The following is a 19,942-nucleotide window of genomic DNA, read 5'->3' as shown; positions in this document are numbered from 1 at the left end:
AGGTGTACCCCGGGACCGTCATAAAAGTGAAGGGTACAGACCCCATATTTGTGTCCACTAAGAGGCGGCCAGATAGTTTTGCTCAGATAGTGTAGCATATTTTCAAAATAAAATAGCAGTTTCTGGTAATAACACGTTTATTTTCCATTATGCATGGAGTCTCGGGTTGGCATTAACCTGGATTTGAGGTTGCCTGCTGTATTTCACGATTTTCAGTATAATTTAAATCAGTAATAAGTTATTTTATACTTTCAGATTTCAGTGCACAGTGAAGTTAATGTTAAAATAGAAGAAACAGACACCGAAACCTCACCGCCTGTTAATGGAACGAGGGAAAGCAGTTTTAAGGAGACGGAGAATCACATCCAGGTGGAAGACGATGAAACATTCCCGTTGTTGTACCCGAAGATTGAAGGAATCAAGACGGAGGCGGAAGATGAGCAGCCGTCTCAGCTCTCGAGGTTTGAAGAGGTAAGTGGCTGTAGCTCTTATTCACCCCCTGTCACACAATGTGGACACCACCGACTGTTTGTAAACTGTTCATTTGAGAACTAGTTTTCCAACAAGCGAAAGGACAAATGGTCAGTACACATATTTTATCCATAGAGATGTTGAAGCAACCGTAGACTTGTTAGGAACATCAAGTTATTCAAATAGTAGAGGCACTGACTTATCTAAAGGCACATAAACTGGTCTTAGAACTTTGCTAACCTGCAGATGAGTTAGAGTACACACACACAGACACACACACACACACACACACACACACACACGACCATACCATATATCTGGCCACTGAGACTATACTGCCAGCCACTGTGCCTGAGAGAAGTAATCTGTAGTGTGTGCTCATTAGATTGTTAATTCCATTTAACAGGTGTTGGATTTCTTTCTCACTTTCACTGAGGATGGTAGTGTCATCACCGATTCATCTCATTGACATTATTTCAGCCTGAATTGTAATCCATTTATTGAGCTCTTCTTTTGTTTCTGTCATAGCTTCTTCGATGTATAGATTGAATGGTAGGTGTGCTACACCTTTTAAATCTGAGTACTTGGTTCGTCATCTACCGTTCTTATTGTTCCCTTTCAGTTCTTGTACGTCTATATTACTGAATTGCTAAAATTGTCACATGGTTACAGTTGCCAGGTTGCCTGTCCAGTGGCTTCCAGAGTCAACAAAAATTTGATTTTCAGTATTTCATATAAGGGAAGCTTGGGGAATCAGGATAGTGGCTAAATGGGGACAACTACAGAATTTTTATTCTTCAGTAGAAATGAACTGTAGAGGGTGGTCCATTGATTGTGACCGGGCCAAATATCCCACGAAATAAGCGTCAAACGTAAAAACTACTAAGAATGAAACTTGTCTAGCTTGAAGGGGGAAACCAGATGATGCTATGGTTGGCCGACTAGATGGCGCTGCAATAGGTCAAACGGGTATCAACTGCGTTTTTCTATAACTAGGAACCCTCTATTTTTATTACATATTCCTGTAGTATGTAAAGAAATATGAATATTTTAGTTGGACCACTTGTTTCGCTTTGTGATAGATGGCACTTTAATAGTCACAAACATATGGCTCACAATTTTAGACGAACAGTTGGTAACATGTAGGTTTTTTAAATTAAAATACAGAACGTTGGTACATTTTATTTCAGTTGTTCCAATGTGATACATGTACGTTTGAGAACTTATCATTTCTGAGAACGCATGCTGTTACACTGTGATTACCTGTAAATAGCACATTAATGCAATAAACGCTCAAAGTGTTGCTCGAAGAGTCCACGGGTATACCGCCAGTTCATAGTGTCCAACGGGCACAATATTTCAGCGATCAGACATGTCGCCATCGTCTGGTGCGCTGACGAACTGAGCTCCTGAGGGCGGGCAGCCGATTTAAATCCCCTCCCCTCGCGGGTCGCTCTCTTCGCCATCTGCGCCTGCGCGCCGGCGGTCGTGAAGACGTGGGCGTCAGAATCTGTCGTAGCATCGATGTGCTTGCTACGTCCGCCCTGGTTGCCAGTTCGTATGATTTAAATCGGCCGCCCGCCCTCAGGAGCTCAGTTCGTAAGCGCACCTGACGATGGCGACATGTCTGATCGCCGAAATATTGTGCCCGTTGGACACTATGAACCGGCAGTATACCCGTGGACTCTTCGAGCAACAAATACGCCGGGAGAAACTGAAGAGTCGCTCAAAATGATGTCCGCCAACCTCAATGCATTTGGCAATACGCATAATGACATTCCTCTCAACTGCGAGTAGTTCACCTTCTGTAATGCTCGCACATGCATTGACAATGCGTTGACGCATGTTGTCAGGCATTGTCGGTGGATCAAGATAGCAAATATCCTTCAACTTTCCTCACAGAAAGAAATCCAGGGTGTCAGATCCAGTGAACGTGTGGGCCACGGTATGGTGCTTCAATGACCAATCCATCTGTCTTTCATGCTATTCAATACTGCTTCAACTGCACGTGAACTATTTGCCGGACATCCACCATGTTGGAAGTACATCGCCATTCTGTCATGCAGTGAAACATCTTGTAGTAACATCGGTAGAACATTACGTAGGAAATCAGCATACATTGCACCACTTAGATTGCCATCGATAAAATGGGGGCCAATTATCCTTCCTCCCATAATGCCGCACCATACATTAACCCGCCAAGATCGCTGATGTTCCACTTGTCACAGCCGTCGTGGATTTTCCGTTAGCCAATAGTGCATATTATGTCAGTTTACGTTACTGCTGTTGGTGAACGACGCTTTGTCGCTAAATAAAACATCTGCAAAAAAATCTGTCATCGTCCCTTAATTTCTCTTGTGCCCAGTGGCAGAACTGTACACGACGTTCAAAGTCGTCGCCATGCAATTCTTGGTGCACAGAAATATGGTATGGGTGCAATTGATGTTGATGTAGCATTCTCAACACCAACGTTTTTGAGATTCCTGATTCTCGTGCAATTTGTCTGCTGCTGATGTGCGGATTAGCCGCGACACCAGCTAAAACACCTACCTGGGCATCATCATTTGTTGCAGGTCGTGGTTGACATCTCACATGTGGCTGAACACTTCCTGTTTCCTTAAATAACGTAACTATCCGGCGAATGGTCCGGACACTTGGATGGTGTCGTCCAGGATACTGAGCAGCATACATAGTACTCGCCCATTGGGCCTTTTGATCACAATAGCCATACATAAACACGATATCGACCTTTTCCGCAATTGGTAAACGGTCCATTTTAACACGGGTAATTTATCAGGAAGCAAATACCGTCCCCTCTGACGGAATGTTACGTGATACCACATACTTATACGTTTGTTGATACCACATACTTATACGTTTGTGACCATTACAGCACCATCTATCACAAAGCGAAAAAAGTGGTCCAACTAAAATAATCATATTTCTTTACGTACTACACGAATATGTAATAAAAAATGGGGGTTCCTATTTAAAAAAACGCAGTTGATATCCGTTTGACCTATGGCAGCGCCATCTAGCGGGCCCACCATAGCGCCATCTGGTTTCTCCCTTCAAGCTAGATGAGTTTTGTTCTTTGTAGTGTTTTCGTTTGATGCTTATTTCGTGAGATATTTGGCCTGGTCACTATCAATGGACCACCCTGTATATAAGAAGGTGCTGCCAACTTCAGATTATGTATCAGGATTCATGTATCAGGAAACTGCCTGACAGGCTACGAGTCTAGTGTTGTGTTCTGAATGTCTCATAAAAAATACCAGTAATTGAGGGTAAGAGCAACAGACACTTTCGCTTACGAATATTTTGTTTCTTTAAATGTAGTGTAATAAGTGAATTGTTACTCTGATTATGTATTTGTTTCTCGTAGTTTTTAAATCTGAGATCTGAAATGAAGTTACGGCACTTCTTCCATCCGTGGAAAATGGTTTCACTGTTACCAACCTCTGTAGCTAAAAACACTACTTTTTGGGTGAATAGGGGCACTAAATTAAAGCAAAATAGGTACAGCACATTTTTCTGATTTAGTTTTTACTATTCTCCCACAGATGGTTAAAGATAAAGGTGACTGAACTGAAGATGATACGTGCAAAGTTGCCGAGGGAGGAGCACATGTCATGCTGCATAGCTATTTGGAGTGCCTTGTTTGTGTTGTCACTGTTATCTACAAAGTTGTAATGATGATTGGTGTAAAAAGATGTGTGGACAGACTATGTTTACTGTCAAATAAGACAAGCAGTTAGTAGAATGGATGCTTTGTTCATCATCTTGTGGGTTCGGATTGGACTCTGATGTTGAAAGAAAAGTTGCTTTCTTTATATATATATATATATATATATATATATATATATATATATATATATATATATATATATATATATATATATATATATATATATATATATATATATATATACACACACATGGTGTCTGTGTATGTGCGGATGGATATGTGTGTGTGTGCGAGTGTATACCCGTCCTTTTTTTCCCCCTAAGGTAAGTCTTTCCGCTCCCGGGATTGGAATGACTCCTTACCCTCTCCCTTAAAACCCACATCCTTTCGTCTTTCCCTCTCCTTCCCTCTTTCCTGATGAGGCAACAGTTTGTTGCGAAAGCTTGAATTTTGTGTGTATGTTTGTGTTTGTTTGTGTGTCTGTCGACCTGCCAGCACTTTCATTTGGTAAGTCACATCATCTTTGTTTTTAGATATATTTTTCCTACGTGGAATGTTTCCCTCTATTATATATATATATATATATATATATATATATATATATATATATATATATATATATATATATATGTGTGTGTGTGTGGCTAAACATATATATATATGGAAACATTCCACGTGGGAAAAATATATCTAAAAACAAAGATGTGACTTACCAAATGAAAGTGCTGGCAGGTCGACAGACACACTTTCCTTGATGTTGACCTCCACCTGTCCAATGGCCAGCTTCACACGTCCGTCCACATCAAACCCACCAACAAGCAACAGTACCTCCATTACGACAGCTGCCATCCATTCCATGTCAAACGGTCCCTTCCCTACAGCCTAGGTCTTCATGGCAAACGAATCTGCTCCAGTCCAGAATCCCTGAAGCATTACACCAACAAGCTGACAACAGCTTTTGCATCCCGCAACTACCCTCCCGACCTGGTACAGAAGCAAATAACCAGAGCCACTTCGTCATCCTCTCAAACCCAGAACCTCCCACAGAAGAACCACAAAAGTGCCCCGCTTGTGACAGGATACTTTCCGGGACTGGATCAGATTCTGAATGTGGCTCTCCAGCAGGGATACGACTTCCTCAAATCCTGCCCTGAAATGAGATCCATCCTTCATGAAATCCTCGCCACTCCACCAAGAGTGTCTTTCCGCCATCCACCTAACCTTCGTAACCTCTTAGTTCATCCCTATGAAATCCCCAAACCACCTTCCCTGCCCTCTGGCTCCTACCCTTGTAACCGCCCCCGGTGTAAAACCTGTCCCATGCACCCTCCCACCACCACCTACTCCAGTCCTGTAGCCCGGAAGGTGTACACGATCAAAGGCAGAGCCATGTGTGAAAGCACCCACGTGATCTACCAACTGACCTGCCTACACTGTGATGCATTCTATGTGGGAATGACCAGCAACAAACTGTCCATTCGCATGAATGGGCACAGGCAGACAGTGTTTGTTGGTAATGAGGATCACCCTGTGGCTAAACATGCCTTGGTGCACGGCCAGCACATCTTGGCACAGTGTTACACCGTCCGGGTTATCTGGATACTTCCCACTAACACCAACCTATCCGAACTCCGGAGATGGGAACTTGCTCTTCAATATATCCTCTCTTCCCGTTATCCACCAGGCCTCAATCTCCGCTAATTTCAAGTTGCCACCACTCATACCTTGCCTGTCATTCAACAACATCTTTACCCCTGCACTTCTGCCTCGACTGACATCTCTGCCCAAACTCTTTGTCTTTAAATATGTCTGCTTGTGTCTGTATGTGTGGATGGATATGTGTGTGTGTGCGAGTGTATACCTGTCCTTTTTTCCCCCTAAGGTAAGTCTTTCCGCTCCCGGGATTGGAGTGACTCCTTACCCTCTCCCTTAAAACCCACTTCCTTTCATCTTTCCCTCTCCTTCCCTCTTTCCTGATGAGGCAACAGTTTGTTGCGAAAGCTTGAATTTTGTGTGTATGTTGGTGTTTGTTTGTGTGTCTATCGACCTGCCAGCGCTTTCGTTCAAATTGAACATAAGTTTCTAAAAGACTTAAAGGCAAAAATTGTAGGCTTATTGTTTTCTTTAAGCGCAGTCCTGAGATATCGTTCAGGAAGGATGGAGATCTCTCTTTGTATTGTTACAAGTGCCTTAATAATCATAACATTGAGCAATATTTTACTTTATTGGGTAAAACCTTGGGAGAGCTTAATTTGTGGTTAATCATGTTTGCAAATGAATGCTAGACCAAGCAACAATATATTTGCAATGAAAGTTTCCAAAGCCATCTATCTGCAGACTTGCATCAAGAGGAGTGAACTTGTTACCATTCTTGCCTGCACGAACTCGATCGGAAATTGCATTCTGCCGATGAGAATATTTAAAGCCAAAAAGTTTCATATTTAATTTTCTGTTGGTTTTCCTAGTGGTCATTGGTGACAATGACAGACTCAGTTTGAATAAATGAAGATGCCTTTTCAAAATGGTTGCATTATTTTCAAACTCATTGGGTTCCTGGAAGATGTCTCTTACTTCTGGATGGACACACTTCCCATAAAAGTGAAAAGGCGTGGAGGTTTGAGGAAAATGACGTACAGTCTAGTCATACAACTCAGTGACTTCAGCTATTAGGTAGTTTATTTTTCAAGTATTGAAGTCATATTGTGACATTGAGTGCAGTACTTTTGTGAGAAACAACCTGGAGGAAACAAAAAGCAACAAGTTCTATCTTTTGGAAAGGTTTTCAAAACAGCCTATTTGACTGCAGCGATGGCTGCTGCTGCTGAGAGTGGGTTCAGATCAACTGGGGTTTGTCCATTCAGTGCAAATGCTCTCTCAGAACGTGATTTTCTCCCTGCTTGCATGACAACAGAGGAAGCTGCTGAATATGCTGCTGTGCCCAATCATTGTCCTGTTCCTACAACGACAGAAACTAGCACTGAAAAGTAGACAGGATCCATATCACCTTTGGAATCTTTCCACTGTCTTCTTCCACCTATGAAGAAACAAATGGACCACAATGCATCAAGAAGGAAGCAGCGAGCAGTTCACTTAACATCTCCTTGAAAATATGTTACAGAAAGGAAAAAAGTGAAGAATGGAAACAGAAGGTGGAGGAAAAAGAGGGGGGTTGCTTCCAGTAACATCATGCTCAAAATCAGAGGAAGAAGATGCAATGTGTGGGTTTTGTTGTATAAAATACAGTGGCTGTATATCATCAAAATTGGGATGAAGGGGAAAGGAGTGGGATCAGGAAATGTGTGGGGTGGCTGAGACAAACAAGAAGTTTCTTTGTGATAGATGTGTATTTTAAAAAAAGACATTCAGTAGTACACAAGTTGTCCTGAGACTCTCAGAATACCTCTGTAATAAATATGTTCAGTAGGTGACAAAAGGAGAAGAAATGTTATTGTAGCACTGTCCAATTTACCTAAGTGACTGTCCAATTCATCCTCACTGGCATGAGTAAATAGGGACATTTGGTTGCTAACTTTTATCTTGAATACACTCTCTATGTATTTCATTACAAAAGTGGTATGCCTGTAATTTGTTCCTTAAATATTATGTTAGAGAATGAACTAGAAAACTTACAGCTTCTAATAACACTAAAACCAGTATTTTAAATTTTCAAATTTTTGTCCTGATTTACTAGAGGTCACCCTAATTATAGATCTAGTTTAAAAATTTAAAATGCTTTTGTAATCCACCCGTTAAGAGGTATAATCTTAAATTGAAGGTTTTGCACAATAAGTTGAGAATAAACTCTTGGCATACATCAAATGATCATGTATGCACAGAATTAGTTGAACAGTATCATAAAAGAAAAATTGTAAGCAGATAACTAAGCTGTTTCCCTAATATCTGTGTTTTAATAATGTATTAGAATATTCCTGTTAGTTAAAGAAAGCAACTTGTAGAAGAATTAAAAAATAAACTTTTATTTATTTATTTACTGTTTCTTTGCATGAAGGTATCACAGTTGCAGTTTTTGCAAGTGTCATATATCATATAACGCAAATTTACAATATATGTTACAGACTATAATAATGTCTTGTATCTATTCATTTATTACTCTGTGGTTGATGTCCTACTGATTTGTATCATAAGCAGTGTCTTAAAATTCATTGAATGAATATAAACATTTTTCCGTCAGAAAAGATTTTAATTTGGTGTTAAAATCAATCCCCTTGCATGTTCTTATATAGTTTGGTAAACAAAATCAAACTATTTATGCATGAATTTTGCCTTGTCAGTTTTAATTTTATTCTTTTCCAAAAGTAGTTATGTTTCGTTTTGGTGCTGTGAGAATGTGCATTACTGTTCTTGATAACTTCAGTGGTTGACTTAAAAAAAGAATAAAAAAGAATAAAAGTTCATGACATGATTGTCTATGACTGTTGTTGTTGTTGTTGTTGTTGTTGTGGTCTTCAGTCCAGAGACTGGTTTGATGCAGCTTTCCATGCTACCCTATCCTGTGCAAGCTTCTTCATCTCCCAGTACCTACTGCAACTTACATCCTTCTGAATCTGTTTAGTGTATTCATGTCTTGGTGTCCCTCTACAATTTTTACCCTTCACGCTGCCCTCCAGTACAAAATTGGTGATCCCTTGATGCCTCAGAACATGTCCTACCAACCGATTCCTTCTTCTAGACAAGTTGTGCCACAAATTCCTCTTCTCCCCAATTCTATTCAGTACCACCTCATTAGTTATATGATCTACCCATCTAATTATTCTGTAGCACCACATTTCGAAAGCTTCTATTCTCTTCTTGTCTAAACTATTTACTGTCCATGTTTCACTACCATACATGGCTACACTCCATACAAATACTTTCAGAAAATACTTTCTGATACTTAAATCTATACTCGATGTTAACAAATTTCTCTTTTTCAGAAAGGCTTTCCTTGCCATTGCCAGTCTGCATTTTTCCATAGCACACTATGAACTGTCTTTGTGAGCTGACTAAGAATATTTAAGCCACTACTCACTTTTCCAAATACAAAATTAATGTGGTTTGTTTGCCACAGACTTTAATCAGCATATGCAACCAGAAATTTACAGAAGCCAGTTTATGTTGTTGAAATGTCACATATATTATTTATATTGGTGTTGTAAGAACTGTCTGTTTTAAATGCTAGTAACTGAGATATGATGACATTGATCTAGATGCCCTGACTGCTGAAGTATTTCACTAATTTTCTTACACCTCTAGTAGCAGAAGATTATAGCTCTTTATATTCTCTACCATAGAATAAAATATAATTAAATTGGATGGATAAAAAAAATATCTATTCATCAAGCAGTGGCAGGAGAATACACATATAAAGGTATTTAAATCTGCAAGCTTTTGGAACTAGAGGTTCCTTCTTCTGGCAGAAGGGTTGAAGGGGGAGGAAGAAGGGTGAAGGAAAAGGATTGGTAAGGTTTAGGATCTGGGGAGAGCTGGCAAAAGTCATTCAGAACCCCAGGTTATGGGAGACTTGCCAGACAGGACGAGGAGGAATGAGTCTTTCCTTCTCATCCTATCCAGTAAGTCTCCCCTGACCTGGGGTTCTGGGTGACTTTTTCAAACTCTCCCCATTTCTTAAACCTCACCAACCCTTTGTCTTCATCTCTCTTCCTCCCCTTTAACCCTTCTGCCAGAAGGAGGAACCTCTGGCTCCAAAAGTTTGCAAATTTAAATACCTTTATGTGCGTGTTCTCCTGCTGCTGCTGGACGAGATATGAAAACTTTAAAGATGGAAGATAGAGTAATAAGCAAGATAGAGATTACAGACAAAGCATAGTGCGAGAGTTAATAGGAGTGGAAAGGTAAGTGCATTATATGTGGTACAGATGCAGAACAGGGAAAAATAGACAAGTCAGAAAATAACAGATACAGGTAGTGAAGAAAGGAATATTTACTGAGAATAAATGCTGAGACCAAAGACATTAACTTAAATTGAGGCCATGTGTGTGGTGGGAGGGCTGTGAAGCAATGCTAACCTCTCCTTTGCAGAACTCCAGACTCTTTGTTACCTAAAAACTGATGACTCCATCAGTATCCTCCCGCCTGAGAAGGAATATACCACTATATTACGTGAGCAGTGGTAGCATGCAAGCGAGGGTGTATACCAGCTGTCTTGACACCTCTGTGTACATCTTCCATCGAGATTGTGTCCTCGTGATGAAAACTGGCCTCGTATAGTCCCTCCTTTAAACCTCAGGCCCTTCACAAAGGCTAGCACCTCAATCCGCAGAAGTTCTTACCCCACACAAAACACACACCCCCACATTTTACCTTCTTCCTAAGATCCACAAACCCAATCATAGCTGCTGGCTTCAAAGCACCAACCAAATGTATATCTGCTTTACTTTATCAACGCCTGCAACATATAGTACGAAGACTTCCCTATTGTGTTAAAGACACCAACCATCTCCTAGACTGTCTGAAATCTGTGTCTGTCCCACTCCCATCACATACCTTGCTTGTCATTGTCACCATTGGAGCCCTATCACTCTATACCAGCAACCCTAAAGCACATGGTCCGTCTCCTGCTCAACATTACCCCGACCACTGCTCACGTTATTCCAAACCTGTGATGTCTTTCTTGCTCACTTTAATCAACTTGTAGACTCATGGTGAAGCTGATCTGTTAAACTTTTTGGAATCTCAAAATACATTTTCCCAATTAAATTTCGTATGGCCCTTTCCGAATCCCATGCCACTTTCCTTGATGTTGACATCATCCTCATTGAGGGTCAGCTACACACTTACTTTCACATTAAACCTACTAACAGTACTTACATTTTGACAGTTTCCATCCTTTCCGTGTCAAACGTTCCCTCCTATACAGCGTTGGCTTTCAAGGCAAACTTTTTTGTTCAGATGCAAACTCTTTACAGCAATACACAACCATTCTCATCTCAGCCTTCACTGGACATAATCACTCTGCCAGTGTAGTTCAAAAGTGGATTTCCCAGGCCATCACATCCTATCCTGGTACTGCTGATCCCCTCCCCTCCCCTCCCCCCCCCCTCCCCCCACTCCCACCCCAAAAAAAGCTTTGGGGTACATCTCTTGTCACTCAGTATTATTGTGGTCTTGAATGTATTAATTGGCTACTTTGACAAGGCTATGACTTCCTAAAATTATGCCCTGAAATGAGGTACATTCAGTCTGACATTTTTCCCACGGCACCTAGAATAGCCTTTAATTGGCCTCCCAATCTCCATGATAGCCTCTATGTTCCATCTCTACCCATTTGTCTACCCTATGGCTCCTATTCCTGTTACTGTTCCCACTGTAAGGGTTGCCCTATGCACCCTCTTACCAGCACCTATACCAGCCCTGTAACTGGCAAAACATATACTGTCAAAAGGACAGCCACATGTGAAATGACACATGACATATACCAGCTGTTCTGTACACACTAATCGGCCTTTGACATTGATATGGCTACCACTAATCTATCATTTAGGATGAATGGACATAGATAGAGGTTGTATGCTGGCAACACACAATATCCTCGTTCAGAGCATTCTCTATACCATAACAGTCATGACGTTGTACCATATCTTCTTTCATCGTCGGCGTTGTCGTTGTTACCGTGAGACACCGTTATACCAAGAGGAAAGGCGCAGCGATCTTAGAGCATGAGATATGATGACCTTAAGCCATTGACAACACACAGCGGTCACGGTAGCACCTGATTCCAGAATAGCTGCAGTAGTTAGTATCTATGAACAATCCCCTCTTGACCAGGTCCCCAAAACTTAACTCGTAACAAGATCCCTTCAAAGCAAATTGTCATAACTATCATCTATAAAAGCTTCGTACAACGAGAAGAAATGTTACAGTTTATGGAATAATAACAGATATGACCAAACTGTCTTGTCTCTTCTGTTTTATTTAACATAACTTCGTTCACAGTTTCATTTCGCATTCACCACTCATTCACTGAAACCGTTTGATGAACAGTTTTGGTTGCTTGTTAATGATAATGATACAGCTTTTCTCCTTTTTATAAATTGAAGCCCATTCTCCGCGATATAATAAAAAAAAAAACCGGTCTCAATACTGCGTCCCTCGTGAGATGCGAATAGACTTATCCCAGAATTGACCGCCCTGTAGGTGTACTCAATTTAATGACCACACTTCGCTATCCGCAATTTCGCGTAACTAAATGTCCATTTGTTAGTCTGATTATACACCGTAGCTATTTAAAATTCGCCCCTATATTTTTCACAATGTACAATTAGCACTTCTTTACTTGTTTTTTTCTAAGAGTAAACGAAAAAAAAGACGCCGTATCACCGGCTTAGTCGATATAAAGCAAAACACCTTAATATGCCCAATTTTACCTCTTCTTATAGGATCGGCTATCTTGCTCATTAATTTACTACATATTATTTCCAATAACACCAAACAGGTATCGCCGTTATATTTTAATTGTATTCAAAAGCATGTTACTACTATTATGACCAACCAAATCGTAACAAATCGCGCGGCGTGCGTTTTTAATGATAACTTTACGCTATTCAAGTTCCGTTATAGCTACCTTGACTCGTAATGTTACACGCCCCCCCCCCCCCCCCCAGACTGTGATGTCTTGAAGAGGGTTCCAGACAGAACAGGCTTATTTTTTTGTGTACTGTGACAGGAGAGGGTATTTGTTTCGGCAAATACACTCACTCTCAGATTCACTCAACAAGTCAGTACATACATTTTACAATATTTAAGTTGAGTTAATGGGCCTAGACAAAATGCCCTTAACTAAATTCCACATTTGTTTATAGGTTGTCTTAGAAACACTTTGCACTAATCACTTCATATTCACACCACATTTTTTTTCTTGGATGAAGCCCTCAGTTCTTCAACCGACTGTGCAAGGCAGGGATCACAGTCGGGTTCGACGATTGGCATCCTAGGCCAAAACCCTTATCAGGCCACTTGTTTAACCAGAGAGGATTTGGTCCTTTTCTTTTCCTCTTAATTCCACTTTTAAATCATCCATCCTCGCTGTTCAGTGAGAGGATAAATCGTATTTCAGCGTCGTTATTGTTGCTGATACCAAGAAGGTATCTCATGGAAATCTTCGATACATTCTTTAATTTTCTTTGTAAGTTAGTGTAAGTACCTATTTATCCACTGGTGCTTTTATTTAGTCCACTCTGAGTGTAGTCTTGGTATCATTCAGTGTTTCTTGAATCTATATTTTGCTCATTATTGATAATACTTCTTCAGGTCTATGTGAGGGAACAAGCCCTTAATTACATCAGTATCACAATCTGCCAGGAGGTAGCTCCCTTCGTGAGGTATTTTCATTATTTTGTGTGGACCTGTATATAAATATTGCCATTTCTTATTCAGTCTTTTCCTGGTTGATGCTTTTGGGTGATTTCTCAATGAAATTTCTTCCCCTACATCATATGTGACTACTTTCTTCACATTTTTATCAAAACGGGTTTTTCTCAATTGTGCTTGATGCTTCAGGTTTTCACAGACCTTCTTCACCATATCTTCTTTCTTGGTAATCTTTTGTTCTATCACAGGTAATTTCTTCATCCATTCTGGCACAATACTTTCACCAAATACTATTTGGTTAGGTGAATAACCTGTCGATAAGTGTGATAAGTCATTATACACTTTCTCAAATTCATAAATCCAATCGATCCATTTATAATGTTGTTTGGGTATGTACATCTGTAAAAATCGGTTCAACTCTCGGATTCTCTCAACCGGATTTCCACAAGGGTAAAATCTTGAGATGTAAATGTGCTGGATTCCTTGTTCTTTCATAGTGTCTCTCCATACTTTGCTTGTATAATAAGCAGCGTTGTCTGTCAAGATCATTATACGTTTGCCGAGCTCAGTTATATAGTTGTTTTACGTAACATGGGTCAAACGTGGAGATTTTTCAAAGGATATAATTTCACATATTTTGAAAAGAGATCATAGAAGGCCAAAACATATTTGAACCGTCCACGTGTCATGGGACGTGGCCCACAGACACCACGTGACACCAACATTAAAGGTTGTTGTGGGATGATCGGATGTAATTCTATCTTCCGACAATAGTTTATGGGTTTTGCCTTCTGACATATTTTGCACTTCTTAAGAATATTTGTAGCTAGATGTCCGAAATTGGGATGATAGCAGTATTGTGCTATTTTGGCTGTACATTTAGCGGCACCAAAATGACCCCAATTCAAGTGAGTGTACCATACTAGTGATTCTAAATATTTATTTGGAACACAAACTTTCCAAACACCTTCTTCATCCTTCCTCCGATACAATATTCCGGATTTTAATTGATACTGTTCTTGAGAGTGACTTAGCGTTTTGCTTTCAACAGCATGTCTAATGGCTTTCCACAACTTATCATCTTCTTGCAGTTGTGGAAGACTTCGACATAGCTGTGAAATCTGCCTCTCACAATATTGCCTTGATGAATTCATTACTTTAAAGTCAATAGTCCGTTCTTCACACTCGTCGTCATTCTTTCTTTTCGGTAGTCTTGAAAGAGCATCAGCTATGATGTTGTCCTTCCCTCTGATGTATTTGAGTGTAATATCATATTCTTGCAGTAGCAAGGCCCACCGGGTTAAACATGAATGGAACATCCTTCCTGTTAAAATAAAAGGTAAAGCTTTGTGGTCGCAGGATACAATGATCTTCTTTCCATATACAAAATAGCGAAACTTCCTAAGGGACCAGACCATGGCCAGTACTTCCAATTCAGTAGTACAATACGCACGTTCACAGCTAGAGAGTGTTCTGCTAGCAAACTCAATTATTTTGATGGTACGTATATCTTCTGGATTGTCCAATCCTGTTTCAGAAGCATCCGCACCAATATAAAAATCTTGATCAAGTCTCGGATGATGTAACAGTGGAGCATTAGTCAAAGCATTGCGGATGTTATCAAAAGCTTGCGTGCATTCGGAATTCCACTCCCACATGACATTTTTTCTTAACAGCCGTATGAAACAGTCTTGGTTTTCTAACTGATTGGGTAAAAATCGTTGAAAAAGTGAAACTAAGCCGATAAATGACTTTAATTCCATTCTATTCTTTGGATAAGCACATCTGTTAATTGCATCCATCTTTTTAGGATTTGGTTTTATCCCTTCAGGAGTAATTATATGTCCAAGAAATTTCAATTGGTTATGAGCAAACTTGGATTTGCTCAAATTTACAGTAACTCCATATTCCAAAAATTTCGCAAAAACTCTTCTTAATAAGTCCAAATGTTCCTCCCAAGTTTCAGAAGCAATTAGCAAATCATCCACATATAAAGTAACTTCATTCAAAAGGTCTCTGCCCAGTACGGTATCTAATGCCGATATGAAAACACCACCGCTTATTTTCAACCCAAATGGCATGACGGTAAACTGGTAACTTCGGCCCAGAAAAACGAATGCAGTATATTTTCGAGATTGTTTCGATATTCTAGTTTGCCAATGTGAACTACGCATATCCAAAGAAGTTAAGAAGTGGGCACCATAAAACTTTTGTACTAACTCTTCTAGGTTCTCCGGTCTCGTTTGTACAGGTATAATGATCTTACTGATCTCTCTGGCATCCAACACCAATCTGATGTCACCATTGGATTTAATTACCACCACAAGAGGGTTACAATATTCGGAATCTGAGGGCTCAATAATACCCCATTCTAACATTTTATTGATTTCCTTTCTGACTACTTCTTTCTTTGTTGATGGGATAGAATAGGAAGTACGACAAAAGGGTTTATGTGCATACGTCTTTATATGGTATTCAAAGTCTTTTATTATACCCAGACGTTTACTAAAAATCGACTGATATGCTTCCAACAAGTAGTACAATTCATCCCTTTGGATAGCAGATAAATATTCTGATTCTAACACCTTTTCCTGCAATGACATTTTATCCATCATTTCTTCAGAACATTTAATAAGGCAGATATCATACACATTTTCATCATCAATACTGACATATTTTACCATTAGATTCATACACAATTGATTTAGAATTACTCGGCCCTTTCTCAGGGTGGCTATCAAAACATTACCATTGGAATTAAATATACATTCACCTTTCTCTAAATTAACGATTGCACTGGTCTCACATAAAAAATCCAAACCCCAGATACATGGTACTGTCATTTTAGGAACAACCAGGAATGTACTTCCTATTTGAGCCCCCCGTATTGTAACGTCGACACGTACCTGTTTCGCAACTTTTTGCATTTTTGCGCTGAATGCGCCAGACACGGTACATCCTGTGATAGGAAAAGTGGGCATTTTTACGCCTCGGCTTATCTGTTTTAAACAGTCCAGCGTCATGACACTAAAAGTTGCTCCAGTCTCAATTAATATTTCAACATCAACATTATTTACACTTGTTGGAATTATTGCCTGTAAAATTTGTCTGCATTTATTAGAAACTTCAGGTTTTTCTTCAATTAATTCATTCCTTATATCCTGATCATTATTGTACCTTAATACTCTCAGTTCAAATTGATGCCTGCCTTCCTTCTCCTTTACAGTCATCCTAGGAAGGCATTTGGTGACTGGTATTAGTTTAATCTATCTCGTTGAGTCATTGGTGAACTTCCACAATCCGTACAGTATGATCCGAGTTATGGTATTCACCCCGTCGCACATTGGAGGCTCCTTCGCCCATTGGTATAACTCCTTGTGCTGGATGAGGACTCGAGGCATTTGTTACATCCTGCCGATGAACATTATGCTTTCAATTATCTTCCCAAGGTCGAATACAATTGGGTTCATCACTTGGGTACCTGTTACTCTTATTAATATCACTACTATGCACATTCGCGTCACCATATCGAGGTTTACCTCTAGCACAGTAAGTATCTCTTCTATATTTATTATAATCATTGTTTTTATTACAACCATAGGACGAAGATTGTCCACGCTCCTGTGATGCGGGTTTGACCTGGTTTTCAGTATTATTATTATCATACGTTAAATTATTATTATAATTATTTGTATTACTATGAGTGTGAGTCGACATTTCATTACTACTCATTTGTCTTGCATCTTCCATAACCATATCTATAGAGTCAATCACCTACAAGAATTGTTCTACGTCGTGGTCAGGAACATTTATTAACTTTTCACGTATATTTATGGGCAACCTTCCCTTCAAAATTCTGATCACTTCCTTGTGAGAAATTGGATCACTCCAATAATGTGTCTTATTTATGTACTTTTCAAAATGTTGCCTTAAAGTACTCCTTTTACTGTGAAAATACTCAGGTTGATAAACCTCTTTTCTCAATTTCTCTTGTTTACTCGACGACCAGTATGTAGCCAAAAAAAGTTGTTCAAACTCAGCGCAAGTATGGCAACTTTCACTTACTTCGGCGGCCCATAATGCGGCTTCTCCGGTAATTTTGGATACTATAAATTGAAGTCGGTCGTGTTCTGACCAGCTATGTGGAAATATTCTTTTGAAATTATTGATAAAGATTTTTGGATGCAGGTTGTTCTTTTCAGTGGAGAATGTTGGGAATTGTCTACTTTTAAAAATGCTGTTCTCCACCTTTAAAGAAGACAAATATCCTCACTGACCAAAAGAATCATCATCTTTACCAACCGAATCATCAACTTCCCAATGCAAATTTTCACCACAATTGTACTTCGTATTATCACATGTTCGGTTGTTTTTCGACCTATTCTCCGAACGTTCGTCCTCTGTCAACAAATTTTGTGATGACTTTCGTTCTAACTCCGCCAATTTATGATTGGTTTCCTTTGCCATTTAGGTAAGTCATCAACTATTTTGTCTTTTATTTTCTGAATTTCGCTAGTGAAGAGCTTAATTAATTCATCATTTCTACTTAGGTGCTCATTGATATTTTCATTCGGCTGGGATCCAATAGTAGTCTTAACCTTGTCTACAATTTTATTTCCTTTTACTTCTATCCATTCAGATAGATCTTTGTCAAGTCTTTTAGTTTGATCTACTAAATACTTGTCAATCCCCTTACGAGCATCGGACTCAAACTTGATTATTTGTTTCGAAAGCTCTTCTGTCTGTGCGCTACCATTGAAACAGCTGCTTTCACACTTAACCATCCTATTGGACAGGCCATCATAACTCTTCGAAACTACCTCATATTTCTTTTCTACGTCATGAAGTTTTGCCATTAAATTATTATATTGCCTTTCTAAGGTGTTAGAAAACTCTAAATCTTGTTCTCCAAATTTCACATTTAATTGAGTCTCCCAGTCCGCCTTTAATTCTTTCTTAGTATTTTCCAGTTTATAATCAAAGGTGTTCAGTTTGCTTTCCAAAGAATCCATTTTAACTTCTAATGAACCAAATTTGGCCTCAAATTTTTCATTTAACTTTTGATTGTCCTCTTTTGATTGCTTATTATCTTTTTCTAGTGAACCAAGTCTTCCATTCATTACACCCATTTGAGTATTTATTGATACCAAACATTTCAAACCTTTTTTGATTAATATTTCCATTTTGAGGATCAACTTGCTGATCTACTTCCGAAACCTCAAGATCTTTATGTTCTCCCACGCTGCTTACCTTACTTATCATTGTATTTGAATCTCCTAATGGCTCTAAATCAATAACTGTATTATTATCTGTACATGTCTCCTGTCCCACATTGAGCTCATGGGATGCATCATCCCTTTCCTCTTCACTTTCCTCTCTCTCTCTACTCATTACTCTACTCAACTGCACATTATCATGTATTCTTTTCGTTCGTTTTGACATGATTATTCACTACCAAGACATACACTTATTTTCACTATGTATTTATATATATTTATCTACCAAAATCACAAGTCTCAACTTCCCTTTTTTTTATAATTATACAGTTATTTTAATCATACCTGGTAGTATCGCTCACTTTTAGGGATTATTGAAGAATACCTCTTTCATTGGACAGACTCACTGGCTGCTACAATATTTTCCAACTCTAGGGTTCATGAATCCGGATGACACTCGACTCGATGCAGAAATCCTCCTCGATCGAGCCGCACGTTGTGGCGCCACTTCTACCGTATCTTTCTTCGCCGTCGGCGTTGTCGTGGTTACCGTGAGACACCGTTATACCAAGAGGAAAGGCGCGTCGATCTTAGAGCATGAGATGAGATATGATGACCTTAAGCCATAGACAACACACAATGGTCACGGTAGCACCTGATTCCAGAATAGCTGCAGTAGTTAAGATCTACGAACTATCCCCTGTTGATCAGGTCCCCAAAACTTAACTCGTAACGAGATCCCTTCAAAGCAAATTGTCATAACGATCGTCTATAAAGGCTTCGTACAACGAGAGTACATGTTATGGTTTATGGAATAATAACAGATACGACCAAACTGTCTTGTCTCTTCTGCTTTATTTAACATAACTTCATTCACAGTTTCATTTCGCATTCACCACTCATTCACCGAAACCCTTTGATGAACAGTTTTGGTTGCATAACACCAACAGTCAATGATAATGATACAGCTTTTCTCCTTTTTATAAATTGAAGCCCACTCTCCGTGATATAATAAAAAAAACCGGTCTCAATACCGCGTGCCTCGTGAGACGCGAATAGACTTATCCTGGAATTGACCGCCCTGTAGGTGTACTCAATTTAATGACCACACTTCGCTATCCGCAATTTCGCGTAACTGAATGTCCATTTGTTAGTCTGATTATACACCGTAGCTATTTAAAATTCGCTCCTATATTTTTCACAACGCACAATTAGCACGTCTTTACTTGTTTTTTTCTAA

At 39.5% G+C, this 19,942-nt stretch overlaps 1 protein-coding gene across 6 annotated transcripts in view; it reads left to right on the top strand.

Moving 5' to 3' along the window:
- LOC126427032 (zinc finger protein 721-like) overlaps positions 1 to 19,942 on the top strand; it is a 233,444-nt gene that overhangs the window by 85,486 nt on the left and 128,016 nt on the right. For all 6 annotated transcript variants that reach the window (XR_007576503.1, XM_050089208.1, XM_050089207.1 and 3 more), the window contains exon 4: positions 256 to 471. Coding sequence is in view for 5 of the 6 variants with exons in the window: in XM_050089208.1 (XP_049945165.1) it covers positions 256 to 471 (216 nt within the window). In the remaining variant the exon portion in view is untranslated. The remainder of the gene's footprint in view (positions 1 to 255; positions 472 to 19,942) is intronic.

The sequence above is a fragment of the Schistocerca serialis genome, chromosome 11 (genome assembly GCF_023864345.2).
Source record: "Schistocerca serialis cubense isolate TAMUIC-IGC-003099 chromosome 11, iqSchSeri2.2, whole genome shotgun sequence".
Lineage (NCBI taxonomy): Eukaryota > Metazoa > Arthropoda > Insecta > Orthoptera > Acrididae > Schistocerca > Schistocerca serialis.
This window is presented reverse-complemented; position numbering and strand designations above follow the sequence as displayed.